This window comes from Notolabrus celidotus, chromosome 19 (assembly GCF_009762535.1).
Source record: "Notolabrus celidotus isolate fNotCel1 chromosome 19, fNotCel1.pri, whole genome shotgun sequence".
Lineage (NCBI taxonomy): Eukaryota > Metazoa > Chordata > Actinopteri > Labriformes > Labridae > Notolabrus > Notolabrus celidotus.
Window position 1 is genome coordinate 24,166,507 of NC_048290.1, and position 19,527 is coordinate 24,186,033.

The following is a 19,527-nucleotide window of genomic DNA, read 5'->3' on the forward strand; positions in this document are numbered from 1 at the left end:
ATGATTTATCTTGATCTCATTTTTTTACATCACAAAACCTGGCATTTTAACAGGGGTGTGTAGACTTTCCCTATCCACTATATCTGTAAAAAAAAAACAAGTTTGTCTTTTTCTTCACCATCACCCATAATGACTGAATGAATAACATTAATTTCAACAAGACTGCTTTCACTGCCATCTAGTGGACACTGGATCTATGATTTATTTCACAGCAGAGTTTGCAATGTCCACTTATTTGATATTTGGTTTTAATTCCTCAGCTACAGTTTTGGAGCAGGTGAAATAAAAGATATCGATTGTCTTTGATACCGCCTTAAAATGTTTGATTGGTGTTTGCTGTGTGTTCACTATTGTCACATATTTTTTGGCTAAAATCAGTTCATCTTTGCCACTCTATAACAGAAGCCATATTTAACCATAATCCAAAAAATAAATAAAAATAGGCATAATATCTAGTCTATTGCTCAGGAAATAAGGTGGCAAATTGGTTATTTTGTGGCTTATATATGATGTGGTCTGATTATTTAAATTGGTGTGTGTATTTTGCAGGTATAAACCACATTTTAGAACCATTAATATTTTGAACATTAGAGACTGTTAGCTCACTTGGTAAAATGCACTCTGATCTTATAAGCATATCCTTCAACCATGTGTCTGACTATCACCTCTACCAGGCTGATTTTGCTGCGTCCAACACTACTCTTGTTTCTTGCATCATTCATTTTGTGGAAGTGTTGATCTGTCCTCATTTCAAACCCCTAAAATGTCACTTAAAAGTGGTACATGATTAGGCACATGCTGAGTGTGGCTTGCACCTTTAGGCCCTATTTTGAGTCTCACCATGGCCGGGCCAATCTTGCCATTCTAGTCCGTTTCAAACAGCATGAATGTTGCAGAAGAATATAACTGTCTTCATTTTTAACAATAAACATTTCATTTAAGAAAGGAGTACCTCGGGTGCTGTTGGCCTAGTGTTCTAGGCATGCGCCCCATGTACAGAGGCTATAGTCTTTGTCACAGTGGTCACTGGTCCAACTCCTGGCCTCGACCATCTGCTACATGTATTCCCCCGCTCTTTACTCCCCCCTGTCTCTCTTCAGCTGTCCTGTCCAATAAAGGTGAAAATGCACTAAAAGCAGCAGTTGTTAAGCTCAGCAGCAGGTAAAGGCTTTTGTACTGGAGGTAATTTTGATACTGGTGTGAGATTCCGAAAGGTATTGGGTGGCATCAAACATGAGACCTTTGACTAGATCTCTCTTTCCAGTATAAAGCAAACTTCATACAGTAGATTAAATATGCGTGATACTGACATTCTGCTGATACTATTTGTATTTATTTCTGTCTTGTTTCTCTCTGGCAATCTGTTTTGATGTCATCATTTTAACATCTTTCATCCATATTTGTCTGGAGGTGGTGGTGTAAAATGTTTTCCTGTCTGTTAAATAATCATACAAACACTGAGCAGAAATTGAAAAGGCTGCAGCTGTCTCTTTTATCTTTTATCTGCATGATTAATTGATGGATTGTCTTCCTGAGCGACATCGTGACTCATCTTTCATAAGCCAAGTATGTGCAATGAAATCACAGGAGCAGGAAGTAGACATTGTTTCATTGGGATTCAAGAAGCCCTATTATTTTTTTTGCAATTCAGACACAGAAGTGCCCCAAATAAAGCCCCATGTGACAGCAGCACAACAATGGGTGCCATTGAAAGCCTGAATAAGGATACGTCTGTGTTCCGATGTGACACCCAGCTGTCCTCTCAGGTAGGGAGGGACAATGGTACCAGAGCCGCCTGTCCATGAAGAGCATGTGATGTGACAGAAGATATAAGAGGGCTTCAAAACAAAAACAACTCACAGTTTGGAGGGACACCCCAAATTTTCCACCAAACCAGACCAGCCGCCAAGATGAGATTTCTAGTGCCGCTTTTTGTTTTCCTTGCTGTGGCAGCATTTCACTCTGGTAAGAGGACTAAACTCTAATGTTTGCGAGCAGGAGGCCAAGATTCATCATCTTTTATTTGTATATACTTGTGATGTGCCTCTACATCCCTGCAGAGCTGAAACATACTAAGCAGTGTATTTATCTGATGTCTGAATGATGTACTTGTGATGACTTTTAGCTCTCTCAGCATCTCTGGAGTCTGCAGAGAAAGAGGAGTCAGTGGAGAAGCAAGGTGAGGAGAAAAATAATCAACGTTCATAATAATCGGACAAAAATAATGATACCTGTGTGCCTTAAAAAGGGTGTAATTTAACCCAAATATCATTCTTTAATTTTTAATGCAGATGGGATCATTAAACTGCAGGAAATAGGTACACTTAAAATTTGTAACATTTTATGGATTTTATATTTTCTGTATGTTATTTTCTGTTTGTCTTGATCCATCATGCTGCAAAAAAAGCCTTTCTATGTGTTGCATAATATTTATTTAAAGCCACCCACCTGACACTTAAAATAACTTATATGTTCTGTAATGGTTGAATGATTATTTTCACATTTAAATGTATCTTCTGGGCTGAACTTGAATCATTGTTACATCTTCAGATCAGATGGAGTTTGATGCCGCTCAGAAGAACGAGGCGGCCCAGATGAATGGTAAGTTTGACAAAAACCAGTGGCAAATAAATCTTTCATCCTGTGTGTTGAGTACAGAGTGTAAGCATTTTCAATCTCTTTCAACTCTTCCTCTGAAGTCACGGAAGAACAGAACGAGGGCGCCCGTTACCTCGGTAAGAGGAAACACATGACCTTTGACCTCATTTTAAATGGATAACCTCAGATTAAAACATTTAAATCTTTCATTTTCTCATATAGAGGCAGTTCAAGATGGATCAGGTAAGTCAATCCCATAATGAACACACCAGCACATATAAGGGGGGTTGTTTTAAATGTGGATATCACATGTTGAAATGTCTCCTACAGTGGAGGAACGTGTCGAGGCTGAAAACGACAACACAGGTGCGTCAAAAACATCCTGCTGCTTTAACATGTGACCTTTATGTACCTAATATTCAACATTACATAACTGTGAAATCCTCCTCCAGCAGAGGGAGGCGGGACCTCTGACACTGCATCACGTGGGGGTAAGAGGGGTTTTACTGTTCCAGGGTTGGCCTGTAGATGGGGACAAAAGGCAGTTCAGAAAAGTTCTAAATAATGAAGGAGAACACTGAGGTGTGAAATTTCACAGTCTTGTGACCAATCTCTGTTCCACAGAATCCTCAGAGTCCTCTGAGGAAACAGACGGTAAGTTTATGACTTTTTTTATTTGGGACAGTTTATTTCAGGAGAGTAAGCTGTAATTTCAACTTCGGTTATTCAATCACTGACAATGATTTATTTTTTATCATTGACAGGGAGACAAAGGAGAGGTAAGTGCTCTACATCTGCACTAAAGCACAAAATAAACAAAAAATCAAACAAAAGCTTTGAATCAAAGCAAATGTCTGGGATATTCCCCTCAACTAGCTATCCTAATATACATTTTGCCAAAAAAAAAATCAGTAATTCACTTTTTAAAATATTTTTAGAGATAATTCAGAGTTAATATTTCATATAAATTCAACAACAGTTCAGCCAGACTCGATTTAAAAAAACCTTTTTCATATGCTTATTGTTAATATTAAATATTTTTAAAAGCAAACTCAAGACCTACCTTTTTATTCTCGCTTTTAACTGAGTTTAATTCTTAACAGTTTTATTTATTTATTTATTTATTATCTAGTTCAAATTGTAGTCACTTTTATTCTACTTTATTTATTAATGTGCTTATTTATTTATTTTCAATATAGCATCTTATTTTCTTTTAATGGTTTAATATTTTAGTGTTTTATTATCTTGTAAATTTATTTTATTTTGGTGATTTTAATCTCCTGTGTTGAGTTTTAACATCTTATTTTACCTCCAGTGTTTCCTCATTAAGATATCATGAGAGCGTTTCCTCAGTTATTTCAGCAATTCATTTTATATTGTTTTTATTACTTTTGTTGCATATATTGTGTTCTAAACCTTAGGATTGTGGGCTGGGTTTGGGGTTGGGATCTTTTTCTTAATTTATTCTATCTTAGGTTGTTTTTATGTAAAGCACTTTGTGTTACAATGCGCTTTATGAATAGTCTGATTGACTGATTGATTATGTATATTTTCCTATCTTCTCAGAGCACCATGAGTCTCAGTCAGAGACTGTGAGCAACTCTGGTAAGATAAATAAAACTTCCAATGAAAACCTTCTGATATACTTCACTCTTAACTATTTGCTGTAATATTTTACACATTTTTCCATTTAGATGAAAGCAGCAGCAGCAGCAGCAGCAGCAGCAGCAGCAGTCATGATTCAACTAAGGAGCAAGGTGAAAACTACTGAATGCTACACAGACACTGCACCAGAAAGATCAACACTAAATCATACTAATCTGTTTACTTGTGTAATCTATAATACAGATATCTGAGTTCTGAAGCGGTGATAAACACTTTTTGAGGCAGACTTAAAGTACCTGCTGAGGCACGATGTGGTGAACTGTTTTGAGCACACCAAGTGAAAGTCAAATTGTAGGTTATGCAATGAAGTGCAAAAACAGAGCCAGCCAGGGCCAGTCTGAGCTAGATCTAAACAAAGTAAAACCCGTTTATAGGACGGGCCCAGCAAACAGTAACATATAACAATTACAATTTACAACTTGCAGCTTGTAAAAAGTACTTTTTTCTGGTTTATGACATAAGAATTCCAAAACAATTTTTAAACACATTTTTGAGTCACCACAGTTCTGGAAAAAGCTGTTTACTGCTTGACCTCAAAAATAAGATGCTGAGATTGTTTATAGACACACAGCCGTCCTTGTATGTGAATAAATCTGGGACAAAAATCCAGGACATTCTGAGGAGTCTGTCCCACAGGTGCTTATTGTGCTTGATTTATACTGTATCATCTGCTTCTGGTTATTTTAGGAGCCAAGGATGCACCGTCCCTGCCCTAAAAGATGCCGAGAGTTGAATTTTAAATGTGATCAGAGTCCTCAGTTTCAGGGTTGTTGGGACACATAAAAGAAGTGGTTAGGATTCTGTGTGGTAGCTTGCTGCTGAGAAAGATCATCCTCCTATGCTGGAGTACAAAGAGAAATTTATGTTGAAGCAGTAAATTTGAATCCCTCTGAGGGTAGAGTATGCTTTGCTATTTTTTTGCTATACAGCAGTAAAGTGCGCTACACACTGCTGCAGTCATTCATCACCTGCACACGAGGACTGAGTCATATCACATAAACACAAAGAGAGCTCTGATTCATACACTTGCTTCGATTTGTCTGGAAAAATACTGAATTGTTGTTTACAATGTAAAGCTAGCATAAAGGAATCCTATGTGTGTTTCTGCGTCACAGATGCACTGGAGTGAGGGGCACAGCAGCATGCGGACTCCAGCGCTCCCTCTACACCCGGTGCCTAATCTGCATCGAGCTTACTACCAATAAAAAGGGAACTGTTCCACTTATCTATAATAACTGTGTCTTCCTTTATTTGTGTTATGTTCGATGATAACATTTTATGACATGCACTTTTCCTTTATGATGTACAGCATGGTATTTGGGTTATCTAACAACTTGCTTTCCTTCCAAGTTGGTAACAAAAACAAGCACAACACCTGTATTTTCCCATTTTTATTTTTCATTTGTTTTTTATCCACAAGTTTGAATTATAGTATGTTGATGTGCATTAAAAAACAACAAAAAAACTCCTGTCTTTGGTACCTAAGGGAAAGTAAAACAATTAAGGCAACTACAGCATCTACAGGTCGGAAATGCATTTAGTACTGCAGCCAAATGACCACACATTGGTGGCATGCAACTTATGTCCACCCTCATTCAAACAAGGCCATATCAGCTCTGTTTGGTAGCTTCCAGATTTTAGGTTCCCGTTCCTTCTAATTTACAACCGTGTTCAGCTTCTCAGGGCCGAGTGAGAGAGAAGAAAACCAGAGCAACCCAAACATCTAGGCAGGTGCAAGTTCCACAGAAAAATCAAACTGGGAAGGAGGTGATAAAAAGTTAGCTGGAATAAAATGAGGCTGAAGTAGACCTAAAGCATTTAACCTCCAAGTATGATGCAATCAAGTTTTTACAGGAGACTTAAGGTCTTGTTTGTGAGCATACGTTGACATTCTGCTGTTCAATTTCTGAAATTCAAGTAATTTCATGCAGATAACTGCAGTGATGAAACATTGCAATACTCAAATGAAAGACCTGGATCATTGAGCTGAATGATTAGGGTTTGGTTATTCTTGTCAGCAGTGGACTGACTTTTCATGTCAATGACAGTATTTCAAATATCATTTTGCAGGCGGACATTCAGTGAGAACAGCTGGTTAGAAACATCCCCAACTCATCTTCACGTACAATTTCAAGTCAATTTTTGTTCCATAACATCAGGGAGAGAAAATACACATCCCAGTTAAAATGATAAAAAGGAAGCCAGATGAAAAATATAAATTTAGTCAACAAATACTTAGAATTTGGGGGGTGGGTACACACAAACACACCATAACCTTGTTTTTTTTTTGTACCTAAAAATACTTCTTTTGCAACTACCTTACTTTCAGCATGTGTTGTGACTGAAGAGATACATCTGCAAAAGGCTAATACTGCATTATAGTTGTTCATTTCTTTACCAACATGTAAAACAAAATTAAAACAGCATGGTTGTATATACATAATTGCAAAGTAAAAAAATGGAAGAATGATAGTAGAAAAAAAATCAGTTGATGTTTTTTGATTGACTCGTTACAGAATGATCATATGACAGAGCAAGTCAGAACAAAGAAATGCAAACTTCCCACGGGAAGTAAAGTGGCCCAACTGGAACAAAGCAAATTCTAGGTTGAAAATGATGCAGCCAAGAACCACAGGCCCATATCACAACTCAATTCAAACATCTTTTTTTTCCTTTTTCTTCCAAAGTTGTCAGCTTGAGGTAAGCGATATATTTTGGCCTTCCAACTTTACTCCTCGTCTTCTGGTGCGCACTGGAGCGGTTTCTTCCTCCTCCCCCCTGCATGGGGTGCAGCTGAGTGCTCACAGGATGCCATATTTGAAGATGGCCATGATGGCGGCGCTGATCAGGCCAGAGATGGGCACAGTCACAAACCAAGCCATGAAGATGTTTCTGAACAGACGCCAGTCCACGGCCTTTTTTGAACGCAGCCATCCTACTGCAACCACAGAGCCCACCTGGAAACGAAGCAGATGTTACATAATGCCATCGTCTTCCTCAGATTAATGACTTCAAATGATCTGTCTGAATTCTTAAAAATGTATCATTTGATAGTGGAGAAAGTTGCTCAACGTTTTAACAGTCTCCCAGACTCAATCCTGTTTACTTTTGCTTCCCTCACACTGAATGGTCTTCTTCCCCCGTGTCTAGTCTATTTCCCTGACCACAGCGTTTAACCAGCGTACCTTGCAGTGGGTGGTGGAAACAGGCAGACCAATGTTAGAGGCGACCACGACAGTCAGGGCTGAGGCCAGCTCGATGCTGAAACCACTGCAGAGGAATAAAAACAACACTGATTACTCTCAGACATCACAGCTCTTTAAATTCATTGAGCATGCTTAGACAAATCCACCTGAGGGAGATGTGGTTTTAAGGAGGAACAGGTTCAGCACTGTCTGTGGAGTACATACCTTGAGGGGGTTATGGGAGTGAGGTCCTTGCCCATAGTCTGGATTACTCGGCGTCCCCACACCCAGAGCCCAGCACAAATACCAACACCCCCATACAGCAGAAGCCAAATGGGCGTGGGTGCGTTTGAAGTCACACTGCCAGTTTCGTAAACCAGCCACAGAGCCACCAAGGGTCCAATAGCATTACTGCAGAGGAAGAAAGGGGATACTTCTTTAGTTTCCAACTTGAAGGTATATAATAAAGGAGTATCTTATCTTATCTTGAAGTTTCAAAGTAAAAATAAACAACACAATAACTGTTGAAAACAGCCCTTTAAAAAAAATATGCATACCTGACGTCGTTTCCTCCGTGGGCAAAAGATCCGAAGCAGGCGGTGAGAATCTGGAGGAACTGGAAGAGAGTTGAGACCTCTGGCTTGTCTGCCTCAAGGCCATCATCTTCCAGAGAGCTTTGGCTGCTACCTGCATCCTCTTTCCCGACGTCTAGTGTCACATCACCCTCTGTGAGACTTTCAGGAGTCGTGTGCTCTGCCACAGCGTTGCAATAGCTGGTGTAACTGTCCATGCGCACACGCTTCTTTTCCTGAGCCCCTGGACCCTTTTCGCTATCCTCACTGGCGCGAAAGTCTGTGTCTTTGTGCTTGAAGTCTCCGTGCATGCCGATGATGGCCATGGTGTAGGAGGTGTAGCTGTTGTTACGCCTGATGGGTCGGTCACCCCCCTCACCCATACAGTCACCCACCTTGGCCAGGTGGAGCTTGTGCAGCAGGTCTTTGTAGAGGCCGGAGTCTTTGTGGACCGTGTGGTACTGGCTGTAACCGTTACTCGGTATCTGTGCGGGCCTGTTGTTGAACTGAGCCTGGTGGGAAATAATTGTGGAGCCATAGCTTTGCTGGAGATTGTCCTGGTTGTTTGACTCCACTTGATTGGGATCTGTAAAAGGGATGAATAAAAAGGAGGAGAAAGTTACATGATACCATCGAGGGTTACAGCTTTAGTAACATGAATGCATAAACACTGTGTCAAACTTACCTTCACTTGAATTGCTGTTGTCCGTGTCATCACAATCTCCAATGTTAAACGCCACCCTGCGCTCCTTATTATTTTCAACATCGTCAGAGTCTCCGATGTCAAATGCCACTCTGCGCTCCTCTGGGGCGGCCTGGGGCTGAGCAGAGGGGTTTTGATTGACGGCTGGGGTGGCAGATGTCTCCTTGGCAGTCTGTTTAAGGATTGGACAGTGGGCCTCTTTCAGCTCCCTCTTCTCCATCAGGGGGCTCTCAGAGGGGCTGGCAGCCTTGATATCTCCTGGTAGGGGAGGAGTTGAGAGTGAGATATTGCCTGGGTCATGTCAAAACATATAGACAGTACTGCTGAGAAATACTAGAGCAGCACATGTGTTTCCTCTCAACCTAAGCCGTGGGGAGTCATACCAATTGCATAACCAGTGTCTAAAAATCTTTTGAACACAGGTTAAGTTGCATTTATGGAACAAAGGTGAGCCGCTGTGTGCACAGGATCAGATAAATGGATTGTTACCTTACAAGAAACATATTTACACTACTATGAGCAGCTGAACTGAAGACGATAAGACTTGACACATCCTGAGGTTTACATGACATTTTGTGTTTTTAAGAGGATGAGATACTTCAAGTCAATATTTTCCTATTTGACAATCCCAGGCGTTGTCTGACTAGTTGGCCACACTGACGGCTTCAGCTCCAGTTTTAACCAGTTTTCATGAGGCAGTCAGCTACATCCTTCTCCCTACACATGCAAGGTAAATGCCATGTCGGCACCTTAAGTCAACCTGGTCTTATTTTAGTCAAGGAGGTAAAGACCAATTAGAGGCTCACTATGACCCAATTAGACTGCTTGTCTGCTGGCTGGTTGCTAATGCACATGGATCATACTAGGTTAGAGAGACCTCACTTATTTCTATTATAAAAGAATGACAACGGGTAAAATCAATATCACAAAACAAATATATTTTAAGATCGATTTCCCCAAAAATCAGTTTCATCAGGTTTGCTACAAGTCGAGGAAACTTGGATTTCTTTCCCCAGACACCTTTTCATTTACTTTCAAAGGGCTCTTTTTAAAACTACAATGGGACTACAGTGAGTCCTGTGAACTACTTAGTATCAGTTACCACTAATGTGTAATCCATTCCATACTGGTATATTGTCAACATGACAACAAAAAAGGCCAGACTTATTATGAGCCTGTTATGAAAAACCACTTAATACAAAAGCATTGTGTCATTAACAATAGAGGGACCTACAAAACATTCAGAAGTGGCTTCCCCTAAAACACAAAAAGCCACAGTACCGTGTGTACGTGGCTGACTCCTGGGTTGTAACTTTAATCCAGCATTACATAATAAAAACTGCTAACAATATTATGGGATGCATTTTCCATTATGAGTGAATCCATTATGACTAAATATCCCTTTAAGCTCCATTTGCTGGATTAATGGGAGCTCTCAGTGTGAATGGGTCATTTAACGCTACATGGTGTGCAGTCTTCAATTCCCTCACCTGTCCAGTGGCCTTAGTGAGGAAACCATTGTTCCCGTGGTCAGCAGAAACTGACAGCAAAGGACGCCAAAACCAAACTGTGACTGTGAACCCCCCCCCCCCCCCCCCCCCCCCCCAAAAAAACACACAACATAGCTTACCTTCAATCTTCTTCTTGAGGCGAGGGCAGACAATGAACCAGACCACGATGGCGGTCACCACAGACAGACCCAGTGAGATGAGCAGGGTGCCCCACCAAGGAACCTTGTCAAATCCAAGCACTTAAGGAGCGCCAGGTGCAATGGACAGAAACACAAACACAGACACAAAAAAGAGAGAGAGAGAAAGGCAGGTTTAAAAAACAAGGCAGCAGCAGCTACCTTTCAAACAACACTTACAAATGAGAAGTTGTATGAAACTCTTAAAAACTAAGATGACATAGAATTTATAAATCTTACACTTATAGAAAACATGAATAACACCAATGATCAAAAGTTAGCTACAGACAAGTACACAATTTAATTAACCGTGAGCAATCTTTGTCCTTTGAGTCTACAATTTACTTGACTGCATTGCCTCACCGTGCCACATGCTAGTTAAATATGGAAAGCATGTGTACCCCACAATGTCAACAGTTATGCAACACCTGACAGGTGAAAGACCAAAGATGTCACCATGACCCTTATAAGCCCCACTAACACTGCACGTGGACAATGAGTTCCTTAAAAGGCGACATTGCTGAAGGAGAAAAGGGAAAGAAAGGGGGAGTCGGTCCTTGGGGCTGTTTGCTGTAGCAATAACGACACGCTCTTGCCAAGACTGCAGTAAAGCCAGTGCAGTAGATGTAGATATAATGCAGCACATGCTGGCTGAAAGCAACTATTTACATTTCCCTGGGGAAGCAGTCATTGTTGTCAAAGAGAGGGGATGCAAGTCAGCAGTGTGTTAAGGAAAAAACAAAAACAAGAGCGTCTAGAAACTCCAACAACAACGCTCCAGGAGAGGTGACCTTGGCCCTGCATAATTATAAACAAATAGCACTTCACTAGTTTGGGACCGTTTGGGAAGTTTAAAGATAAGAAAGGGAAACGAGGACCAAGGCTACTCGATTAATGTCTCGGTCGCCGTGCTCATTTAAGGGCAGAGTCCACAGTGCACTCTCTCCACTGAGTCACGCTGCAGCATGAGACTGCAGAGCACCTCACTGATGTTTATTCAGTTACGCAATGGAAGCTGACTCCCTTCAGGACTGGAGAGGCATAAGAGGAAAAAACGGGCAGGCAGCTTTGTAACAGCTGAGTCTTTCACTGGAGTACAGTGGCTAGCATGTAGTGAGACATCCAGAGACAGGTGTGACTCAGCTAGACATCACTGTGCAATAACAGTCCAGAGGATTCAACAAAGGGGACACAAAACAACCCTGTACACCACAAAGGGGCCCGACAGCACTCACATGAATGCGCTTTGTCACATTGACCTGTTTGTGGGCAACTTCCTACAACATATAAAAGAGAGGGTTTAAAAAGGAGCCTAGGTCTAGCAGTCTGATAAACACTCCCACACAAAGGGGTGAGTTTATACCACAGCCATGCAGTGGGATGAAAAGGACTGCACAGGAAATTGAATCCAACCACGGCTGCGTTCCACACCCCTCCCTGAAACCTCTGCATCCCGTGGCCTACGTTACACAATAACATGGTCAGATGTTTTTTTCCCACTACTATAAATGCAACTTGCCCGCCAACTTCAATTACAAAGACACTTAAAGACGTAGTTTATGAGTCACTCTGCCAGTAAACTTTGGTTAATTGTCCTCTTTCATCTAGAATACAGCAAAGCACTTACCAAGTGTATTAGGATCAAGTCAGAGCTGCATTAAGCACCTGCACTGAAGCGATGTCTAAGCCCGACATTCACTCTACACAATAAGTGTTTATACATGACAATAGTTGCCTCTGTGGACATTAGAGATTTTGTTTCAGGACTAAATAAGTCAGGTGAAGTGACATGTGGGCATCAGGTTTATATTTCTTATTGTTTGGTGTCCCCTGAGCAACCATCCCCAGTGGGTGTCTGTTTTTCAGAGGGTTACCCAGGCAGAAAATTCCTATCCAGCATCATACATTGAAGTGAGTCAATTGAGGCTTGTGTGAGGGTGGGGAGGAAATTTTACTTCAGCCATGAGACTCAGCCCCTCTGTGAATTAGGCAAAAGTTGATTATGATTTTAAGTCTCTTAAGGGGTCACTAGTGTTAAAAACTGGTGTTTAACACTTCTGATGGATTTAAAGAAGTTTAAAAAATCTCATCAGTACTGCTTCTTGGTAAATGTTCATTCAACAATGACAAGGCCTGAAGTGGAGTGACAGCAGTTGTTGATTTACAACGTGTCAAGAAGTCACACCAAGCCTCATCTGTACAAGACAGCCAGCTGACCCTCAAATTCTTTGGCCAAAATTGCATGCACTTGCTGACTTGAGGTCTCTGGCACTGGTGTATATATTGAGAAAAGGAATGTGCTGTGGGATGCCTGGTGTCCAATCTCACCACTGTGATAGATCTAGATCAGGGAACGTTGAGTCCTATCACAGGAGACCAAACATACTGTACTCAGTTGGCAGCAGATACGACTGCTTCAGTAGAGTGAATGTATCAGCAGTATGAAACATGCCCTGTGAGCTAGTGTAGTGTTTTGGCACTTGCCAAAAATTGGGCCTGAAAGAACGAGAGGATGTCTGGCTTAAAGATTCAAACCTCTTTTTTAATATAGGATCAAAAGATCTGACTAAAAGCCTTGTCACATTACGGCAGGGGTGAAGGATTCCATTTCTGTTGAACTGGTTCCACAGACCTTAACAATGGCCTGTGTGTGTTTGTGTTGGTGACAAGTTGTCCTTCTCTTCAGCATAAAGAATACTGACATGAGAACATAAAATTAGCTTCTCAATGTTAAAAGGATGCAGTGAGTTTGTTATGGAGTCCAAAATGCAATCTTGCACCTTTTTTAATGTGAGGTACCGAAGTACAGGTCCTCATGTACAGTGCATAGTGGTTTTGGAAACTTCACACAACTGTACAGAATGTGCCTGACTAAGCAGGCTTATGGACTATGCTGGATCTGCAAGTGATCTCCTCTGAGTGTGCTGCTGATGTGCATGCACACATCAGTGCACCATATCTGGTCAAACTCTGGCCTGTAGCAGCCATTTAAAGGCCCAGGCCAGCTAACATCTTGAACTGCTAGGCCCTGCAGAGAGAAGAAAACAAAGGAGCAAAAGTTGGTCGTTTAATGAAGAGATTCTGGAATAAAAGGCGTACAAGTATTCAGAGCATTACTCTTGAAAAAAAAAAAGGGAATTAACACAACTACGGACAGCCCCTTTACTTCTCTTTTCCTCCTTCAAGTCTGAAGGACAGACAGTGACGTCAAGCGTTAGTGAAATCTTATTTCCATCTCCCTGTTGTGCTCCGCTCTAAAACTTCATTCCAGCTATGACCCACATACAACCACAGGCAAGAGAGTCCCCAAAAAACATGTTAAAATAAATACAGCTTCTGTGAAAACGGTAAACACAGTCTGGTTCAGTCTGGAATACATGTGGGCATCCGGCTGTCTGAGGGAGCAGTTTATTTTAAACTGTGGCTGTGGGCAGGCATGCAAAGCAAAATGACTCAAACAACGATACTCACTCGGAGCTCCAGTGAACATGATGGAAAACAGGTTGATTCCCAAAGTTATGGCATAAAAGACAGGCAGGGCCTTCAATCCATTAGGCACAGGGTCTTTCTATAGGGGAGAGAAAACACAGAGCAAAGAATCAAATGTCTGGATCGCACTACTTTAAATCAACTGTCCCCATTTTGTTGTCTGATTACAGCTGATGACATAACAAGGGCATGGTGGCAATTTCAAGCATACTCTATGGCAGGAATGAGGAACTGCTTCAGAGAACAGCACTTCCCCTGCTACATTTCCTCTATATGATTTCAAGCATTGACAAATGAAGTGATCAAAATGACAAAAACTATCATTCTGAAAGACCATCTCCCTTAAAAACACACACACCATGCAAAGTTTGATAGCAGCCCCCTTACCTTTTGTAAGATGAACATGCGCACAAAGTAGAAAACAATCCCTGACATTATTCCAGACAAAAGGGGACTCAGGAACCAGGAAGCCACTGAAAATTACAGAAATGTGAGCATAGCAAATTAGTGGAAATGTGATATTTTAAATCTAGGAAATGCAATTTGTGTCGGGAAACAAGCCTGATATGTCGGGTCATTTCCCTAGTGAGGTAGTTTGGCTATTTGGCAACACAGCAAACAGTCTTTTGGACTGGCAAGGTGGATCATTTACATTCCTTTCAGTCCCCCAAATTAAATAAGACCTATACTTGTTTTTCTACAAATGACAAAGGTTCTAGTTTGTATCAGCTTGGGCTTTTTGTAGAGAAGTTAACCCTGAATTACATTGTCTGTTGCAATAAAAGTGAGACACAACTTGAGAAAGGAGAAGTTCTGTTTATTTCTGTAAAGCTGCAACTAAAATGTCCTCGTACTTTACTTACACACCTTGTAAGCTTATCAAATGTCTTGATTTTCAAGCCCATACACAAAAAATAACCACTTTCTATCATATGCAGTCATATGCAGTGAAACTGACATGGTTATTTATAAATGTCCTACATGTTACTGCTGTGCATCGAGGAAAGAAAGGCTAGAGTGATATGATAATGGTGCTTAACTCGTCACACACCCTGCCAGTCCATTAAAAAATTCTGAGATCCAATTCAACCAAACACAGAACATTTCTAGGTCAGCTTGTTACGGTCACTTACCTATACGGAGGAGTTCCAACCACCTGACTCCCTGCTGGCCTCTGGCAACCAGTGAGAAGCCAATAGTAGCACCAACAATGCAGTGTGTTCCAGAGATGGGAAGCTTAAGGAAGGAGGCGACCAGCTGCCACACAGCAGAACCTGATGACCGCAGATAAAAAGATTACATTGAATAAACTTGAACACTTCACAGCTCTGGCACATCACTTTTCAGACTTTGCAAATTGGCAAATAAAGACACTCGGCAGACTTTAGTTTTGTACGTTAAAAACTTTTGGGAGAAAATTAAGAAAATACCAGCAGCATTTAAAAAAAAAAAGGATTGAATAAGACATTATTGTGGCAAAGCAATTTGTGCAATTTTTCAATCAAACTATCAAGCTAAATTTAGATGAACATTTCCCATCCCCAGGTTGCAGCTTGATTTCTACATTTGGTTATAAAAAACTAAACAGTGCCATGCCTTGTGTGCTGCCAAGCCTTATTCATCAGGTTCAATAACAGCAGGTGTAATTACATCCAAGATTAGCGGCCTATACTCACCAAACATGGCACTGATGGATCCAGCCATCAGTTCCTGCTCAGTTCCGTTGTACATGCCCACATCGATGATACCCTTGCGGATGGTTTCGCTCACTTTGGCCCCGAGGAGCACGGAGCCCAGTGTCTCAAACACTGTGGCCAGAATGCATGCCTGTCGCAAGGTGACCACCCCAGAGCCCACAGCTGTGCCAAATGAGTTAGCGACATCATTTGCACCCACAGAAAAGGCTAAAATGAAGGCGATGATGAAGCCGACAATCAGCAGCCACATATACTCCGTCAGAGCAGTTTGTGTAACTGCCCCGACTGTACTGGCCAGTATTATTGCGGTTGCAGTTGTTGAAACCATGATTGTAGACTTATGAGAAACTGTTTCACAATTTTAAAGGGAAGAAATGCCTGAAAAATAGCAATTTCTATAATGCTAAATCTAAACAGCAGTTAGTGAAATTAAGAGGTAAATGGTCAAATAAATAACTTCTCTTTCCCACCTATATGGATAGGATTTATGGGATTGACAGTGCAAACTTGTAATGTGTTTATCTGGTGCAAAACCAGAAAACAATTAAGGTAAACAGAGGTAAGGTGTGGGCTTATTGCTATCCTGTAATTATACTAGATCTGTTGATTTTGCTTTGGTGCTGGGCTATCAAGCGGAGTGAACAAACAGCCATGGTGCAAATGTAACTGCAGATGAGCAGGGGTACATCCTGAAGAGAGAAACATAAAGAAAAAATATATTAATATTTTCAAGATTCAAGAAAGCTTTATTGCAGAGTGAGCTTGCACACACAAGGAATTTGATGAATGGAACACTGGTACTTAACAACAAGACAGTAAGGACACAACAAGACTAAGGACAATAAATATATAAAGCCAAACACAAATCCAAAAGTTCTAAATAAAAATAAAATATGTACAAAGAAAGGTAAAGAAGTACTTTTAAAGACATGAAATAAGTTAACTAAGCCTAAGTCATAGTGCACATGTAGTAGATGAGTATAATAATGAAATATGTTATGAGATAAATTACGATATTGCACATGGTTATGAGATAAGTGACAGGACTCTTTAGTGGTTTACAGTATGATTATATTGATATATGATTATATGTTAATATTAATATAACGGATCTCCTAATGTCCACTTGTATAGATATTATAACAAACACGTTGAGGAAATAAGCTTCCGTATAGACTGAATAATTAGAAACAACACAAGAGGCGTGGGAATAAAAAATACTTGTTGCAATGCTTGGCCCGGAAGAAAGACCTCTATAGCAGCCTTTCCAATGGGAAGCCATGTTTAGTATGTGTCGCAGGAAGAGACCTGAGGTTAAATTACACAAAGAGCCTCTAATATTACCAGGAAACTTCACTTTTTCTATGTAGACTGCTGTTTCAGGTGTCCATTACGGATCATAAATGTCGTCTGAATATTAACTAAGTGTGTTATCTATAAGAGGCTCCTGTCCTGTTTGCGCACGTGTCGTCATCCATTCATAGAACACAGCAGTGAGCACGAGCCCTTTCTGTTCATACAGATTCACGAGACTGTTCAACAGAAGCAGATACACCCGGAAGGGAATAAAGATTCAACTTTTAACAAAAACAGACATCAATGTCCAGAGAAACCTCATTTTCTAATAAATTTGACGTGGTTTGCCGTAAGAGGGGGCGCAACCGGATGTTACTTAATATAGGGAACACAAGCGACAGGGTGGATGGTGGACAGTCACCACCACAGTGAGTGAGTGTGTGCGAGTGTGTGTGTGTGTGTGTGTAGCCTATTTTAATGACCTATCTAGTGTGTGTGTGTGTTGGACAGATGGTGAATAGTGCTTCCGTAAGCTTACAGGGATGTAAAGAACTGATACACAAGAGTCCGGCCAAGCATCTCACAAACTTAACAGCAACTTATTAGATGGCACGATCAGTCCTACTAATACTATGTCAAGCATTTTATCAAATCTACAACACTGTGAAGTTATAATTTATATTATGAAGCACTCTGAGAGCTTCTGGCTTCAGTGTCACACTAAAACAACGGTTCATCACTCTGGCTAACAATAGCATTAACGTTAGCTTATATATCAATAAGATAATACTCCTCGGGTTGTGTAGAAAGAAGCACCATGGTTCTGTTGTTGTTCTGATAAAAAAAAAAGAAGAGTGAGTACTCACCACACGTCGAAGTATCCGGTCAGGTAAAGAATAGAGTTGCTGTTAGCCAGTAAGCTAATTAACTTAGCGCGCGCACGGATACGTTACGATAGCGCGCGCGGGATAATAAAAACTAGACTAATCTTTAAATAAAGCGCCTCAAAAAGCTTCCCACGATGTGATAAAGTGACTACTATCCGGTCTGATTATAAATAATCACGTCTTGTCTCGTCCAGAACCGTCTCAGTTTGAATGAGAGCCTCGCTCGCTTCTGCCGCATGTATGGAACTTGCTCGTGCCGGCTGAACAGAGCAGAGGTTTCTTGTTTTATTGGATCCTCCCTTCAGGAAGCGCCGCCCAGCTGTCAGCAGCAACACGACTGCTTTTTTCAAGTGATCATGCGTGCAGCGTGTGGAGGTGATGTTCCGCGGAGGATCCCACTTCGTGACGAAGTCTTCTCTTATTCTGTTTTTTATTTTTTGTCAGCAGTTGTCCACGAAGCCTCCAAACAAAATGGTTTAAAGCCCCATGACTCCCTAAACTAAAAAAAACAGATATAATTGATTTGAACACCTCGCTCTCACAGCCTAGTACTTTGTCCTATACTACAGACCTGCATATAAGGTTACATGTGTACCCGTGTATACAGAGCCGGCCCTAACAGACATGGTGCCCTAGGCAAGATTTAAACTGGTGCCCCAACCAACTCCAACAATCACATCACATATACACTGAAAGAAAACTGAGATCCAGCTTTATGTTTTACAGGTTTCCTTTGTTTTAAAATAAAAATGACCTCTAAAAGAACATTAATAAATTGTAACACACTGATGTTTAGCAGGAAATTCACTATACAATTTCAAAGTGCATAATGTAATAGCAGTAGAATTTATTCAGTCATTATATAACACAATCATTTTTCCAGTGCAGACACTTTCAACAAAGCAACAGTCATGTATTACGTGATGACTGAAAAGGCAGAAGCAAAATGTTTATTTAAGCCTAGCCTATATTTTCTATCTAATTTAGTTAACAGCCTCCAAAGTGTAAGGAAATCAACAACAACAAAACAAAAACAGGTAAATCAAGAACACTTAAAGACTTCAAAAACTGATTTGCATACCATTATTTTTAAAATCAAAAGTGAATCACAAGCTTTTAAATGTTTACTGGCATCATTCTGCAATTTAATCCAAAATTAAATTAGATAAAACAATATTGTTTTTCCTATTATCTTCACATTCTTCTAGCATTTGCCTATACTGCCTATGCCACGGGCCCGCCCTGTGTGTATGTGCTTAAATTTATGAAATGTAATATTAGAAGAGTTGCGCATGTGTCGTATCCCTCTTCAGTGAATAGTCATACATCAAGGATTTAACTGCATTTTGTCCTTTGGTAAGTTTCTTTGATATGTGACGTTTCAGATTGGGGAATTATTGGTCAGTACAAAACCAATCCTAGCCTTTAAAATATATTAAGAGTGAATTGATTTGATTTTTTTATTTGATGTCTTTATTTTGAACATGTGAAAGTAAAATTGGAAGAAAAAAACCTACAAGTAAAAAAGAAGAAACAGTTATACAAAATAACCCCAAAATCAATCAGTTCCATTAGCAAGCACTGAAACATTTTACCTAACATGTGGGGAAAAAAAGTAGGAAGAAGTTAAAACTTATCTAATCCTACCACTTTATTCACTATTTTCTGGCATTATACGAGTGCATTCCCACCAAACAAATCTCCATCTCCTATCCCTACTTCTATAATCAAAAGCAAACCCCTCATGA

General features: G+C 40.4%; 2 protein-coding genes across 2 annotated transcripts; one reads left to right on the forward strand and one right to left on the reverse strand.

Moving 5' to 3' along the window:
• Positions 1-1,864: 1,864 nt before the first annotated feature.
• On the forward strand, positions 1,865-5,498 carry LOC117830738 (osteocalcin 2-like). The gene is made up of 13 exons (XM_034708999.1): positions 1,865-1,965; positions 2,126-2,179; positions 2,292-2,318; positions 2,551-2,601; positions 2,700-2,735; positions 2,821-2,841; positions 2,929-2,964; positions 3,051-3,089; positions 3,223-3,252; positions 3,363-3,377; positions 4,165-4,203; positions 4,293-4,355; positions 5,379-5,498. Exons 1-13 carry the CDS (start codon positions 1,911-1,913, stop codon positions 5,390-5,392), a joined length of 480 nt encoding a protein of 159 aa, XP_034564890.1. The 5' UTR covers positions 1,865-1,910; the 3' UTR covers positions 5,393-5,498.
• A 141-nt stretch (positions 5,499-5,639) lies between these two features.
• slc20a1b (solute carrier family 20 member 1b) lies at positions 5,640-18,096 on the reverse strand. Its single transcript, XM_034708998.1, has 11 exons — positions 17,759-18,096; positions 15,576-16,285; positions 15,033-15,173; positions 14,287-14,372; positions 13,882-13,978; positions 10,354-10,473; positions 8,706-8,981; positions 8,006-8,606; positions 7,674-7,859; positions 7,449-7,533; positions 5,640-7,220 (listed from the first exon to the last, which is right to left on the reverse strand). The coding sequence occupies exons 2-11, from the start codon at positions 15,922-15,924 to the stop codon at positions 7,065-7,067; spliced, it is 2,097 nt and encodes a 698-aa protein (XP_034564889.1). The 5' UTR covers positions 15,925-16,285; positions 17,759-18,096; the 3' UTR covers positions 5,640-7,064.
• Positions 18,097-19,527: the final 1,431 nt, after the last annotated feature.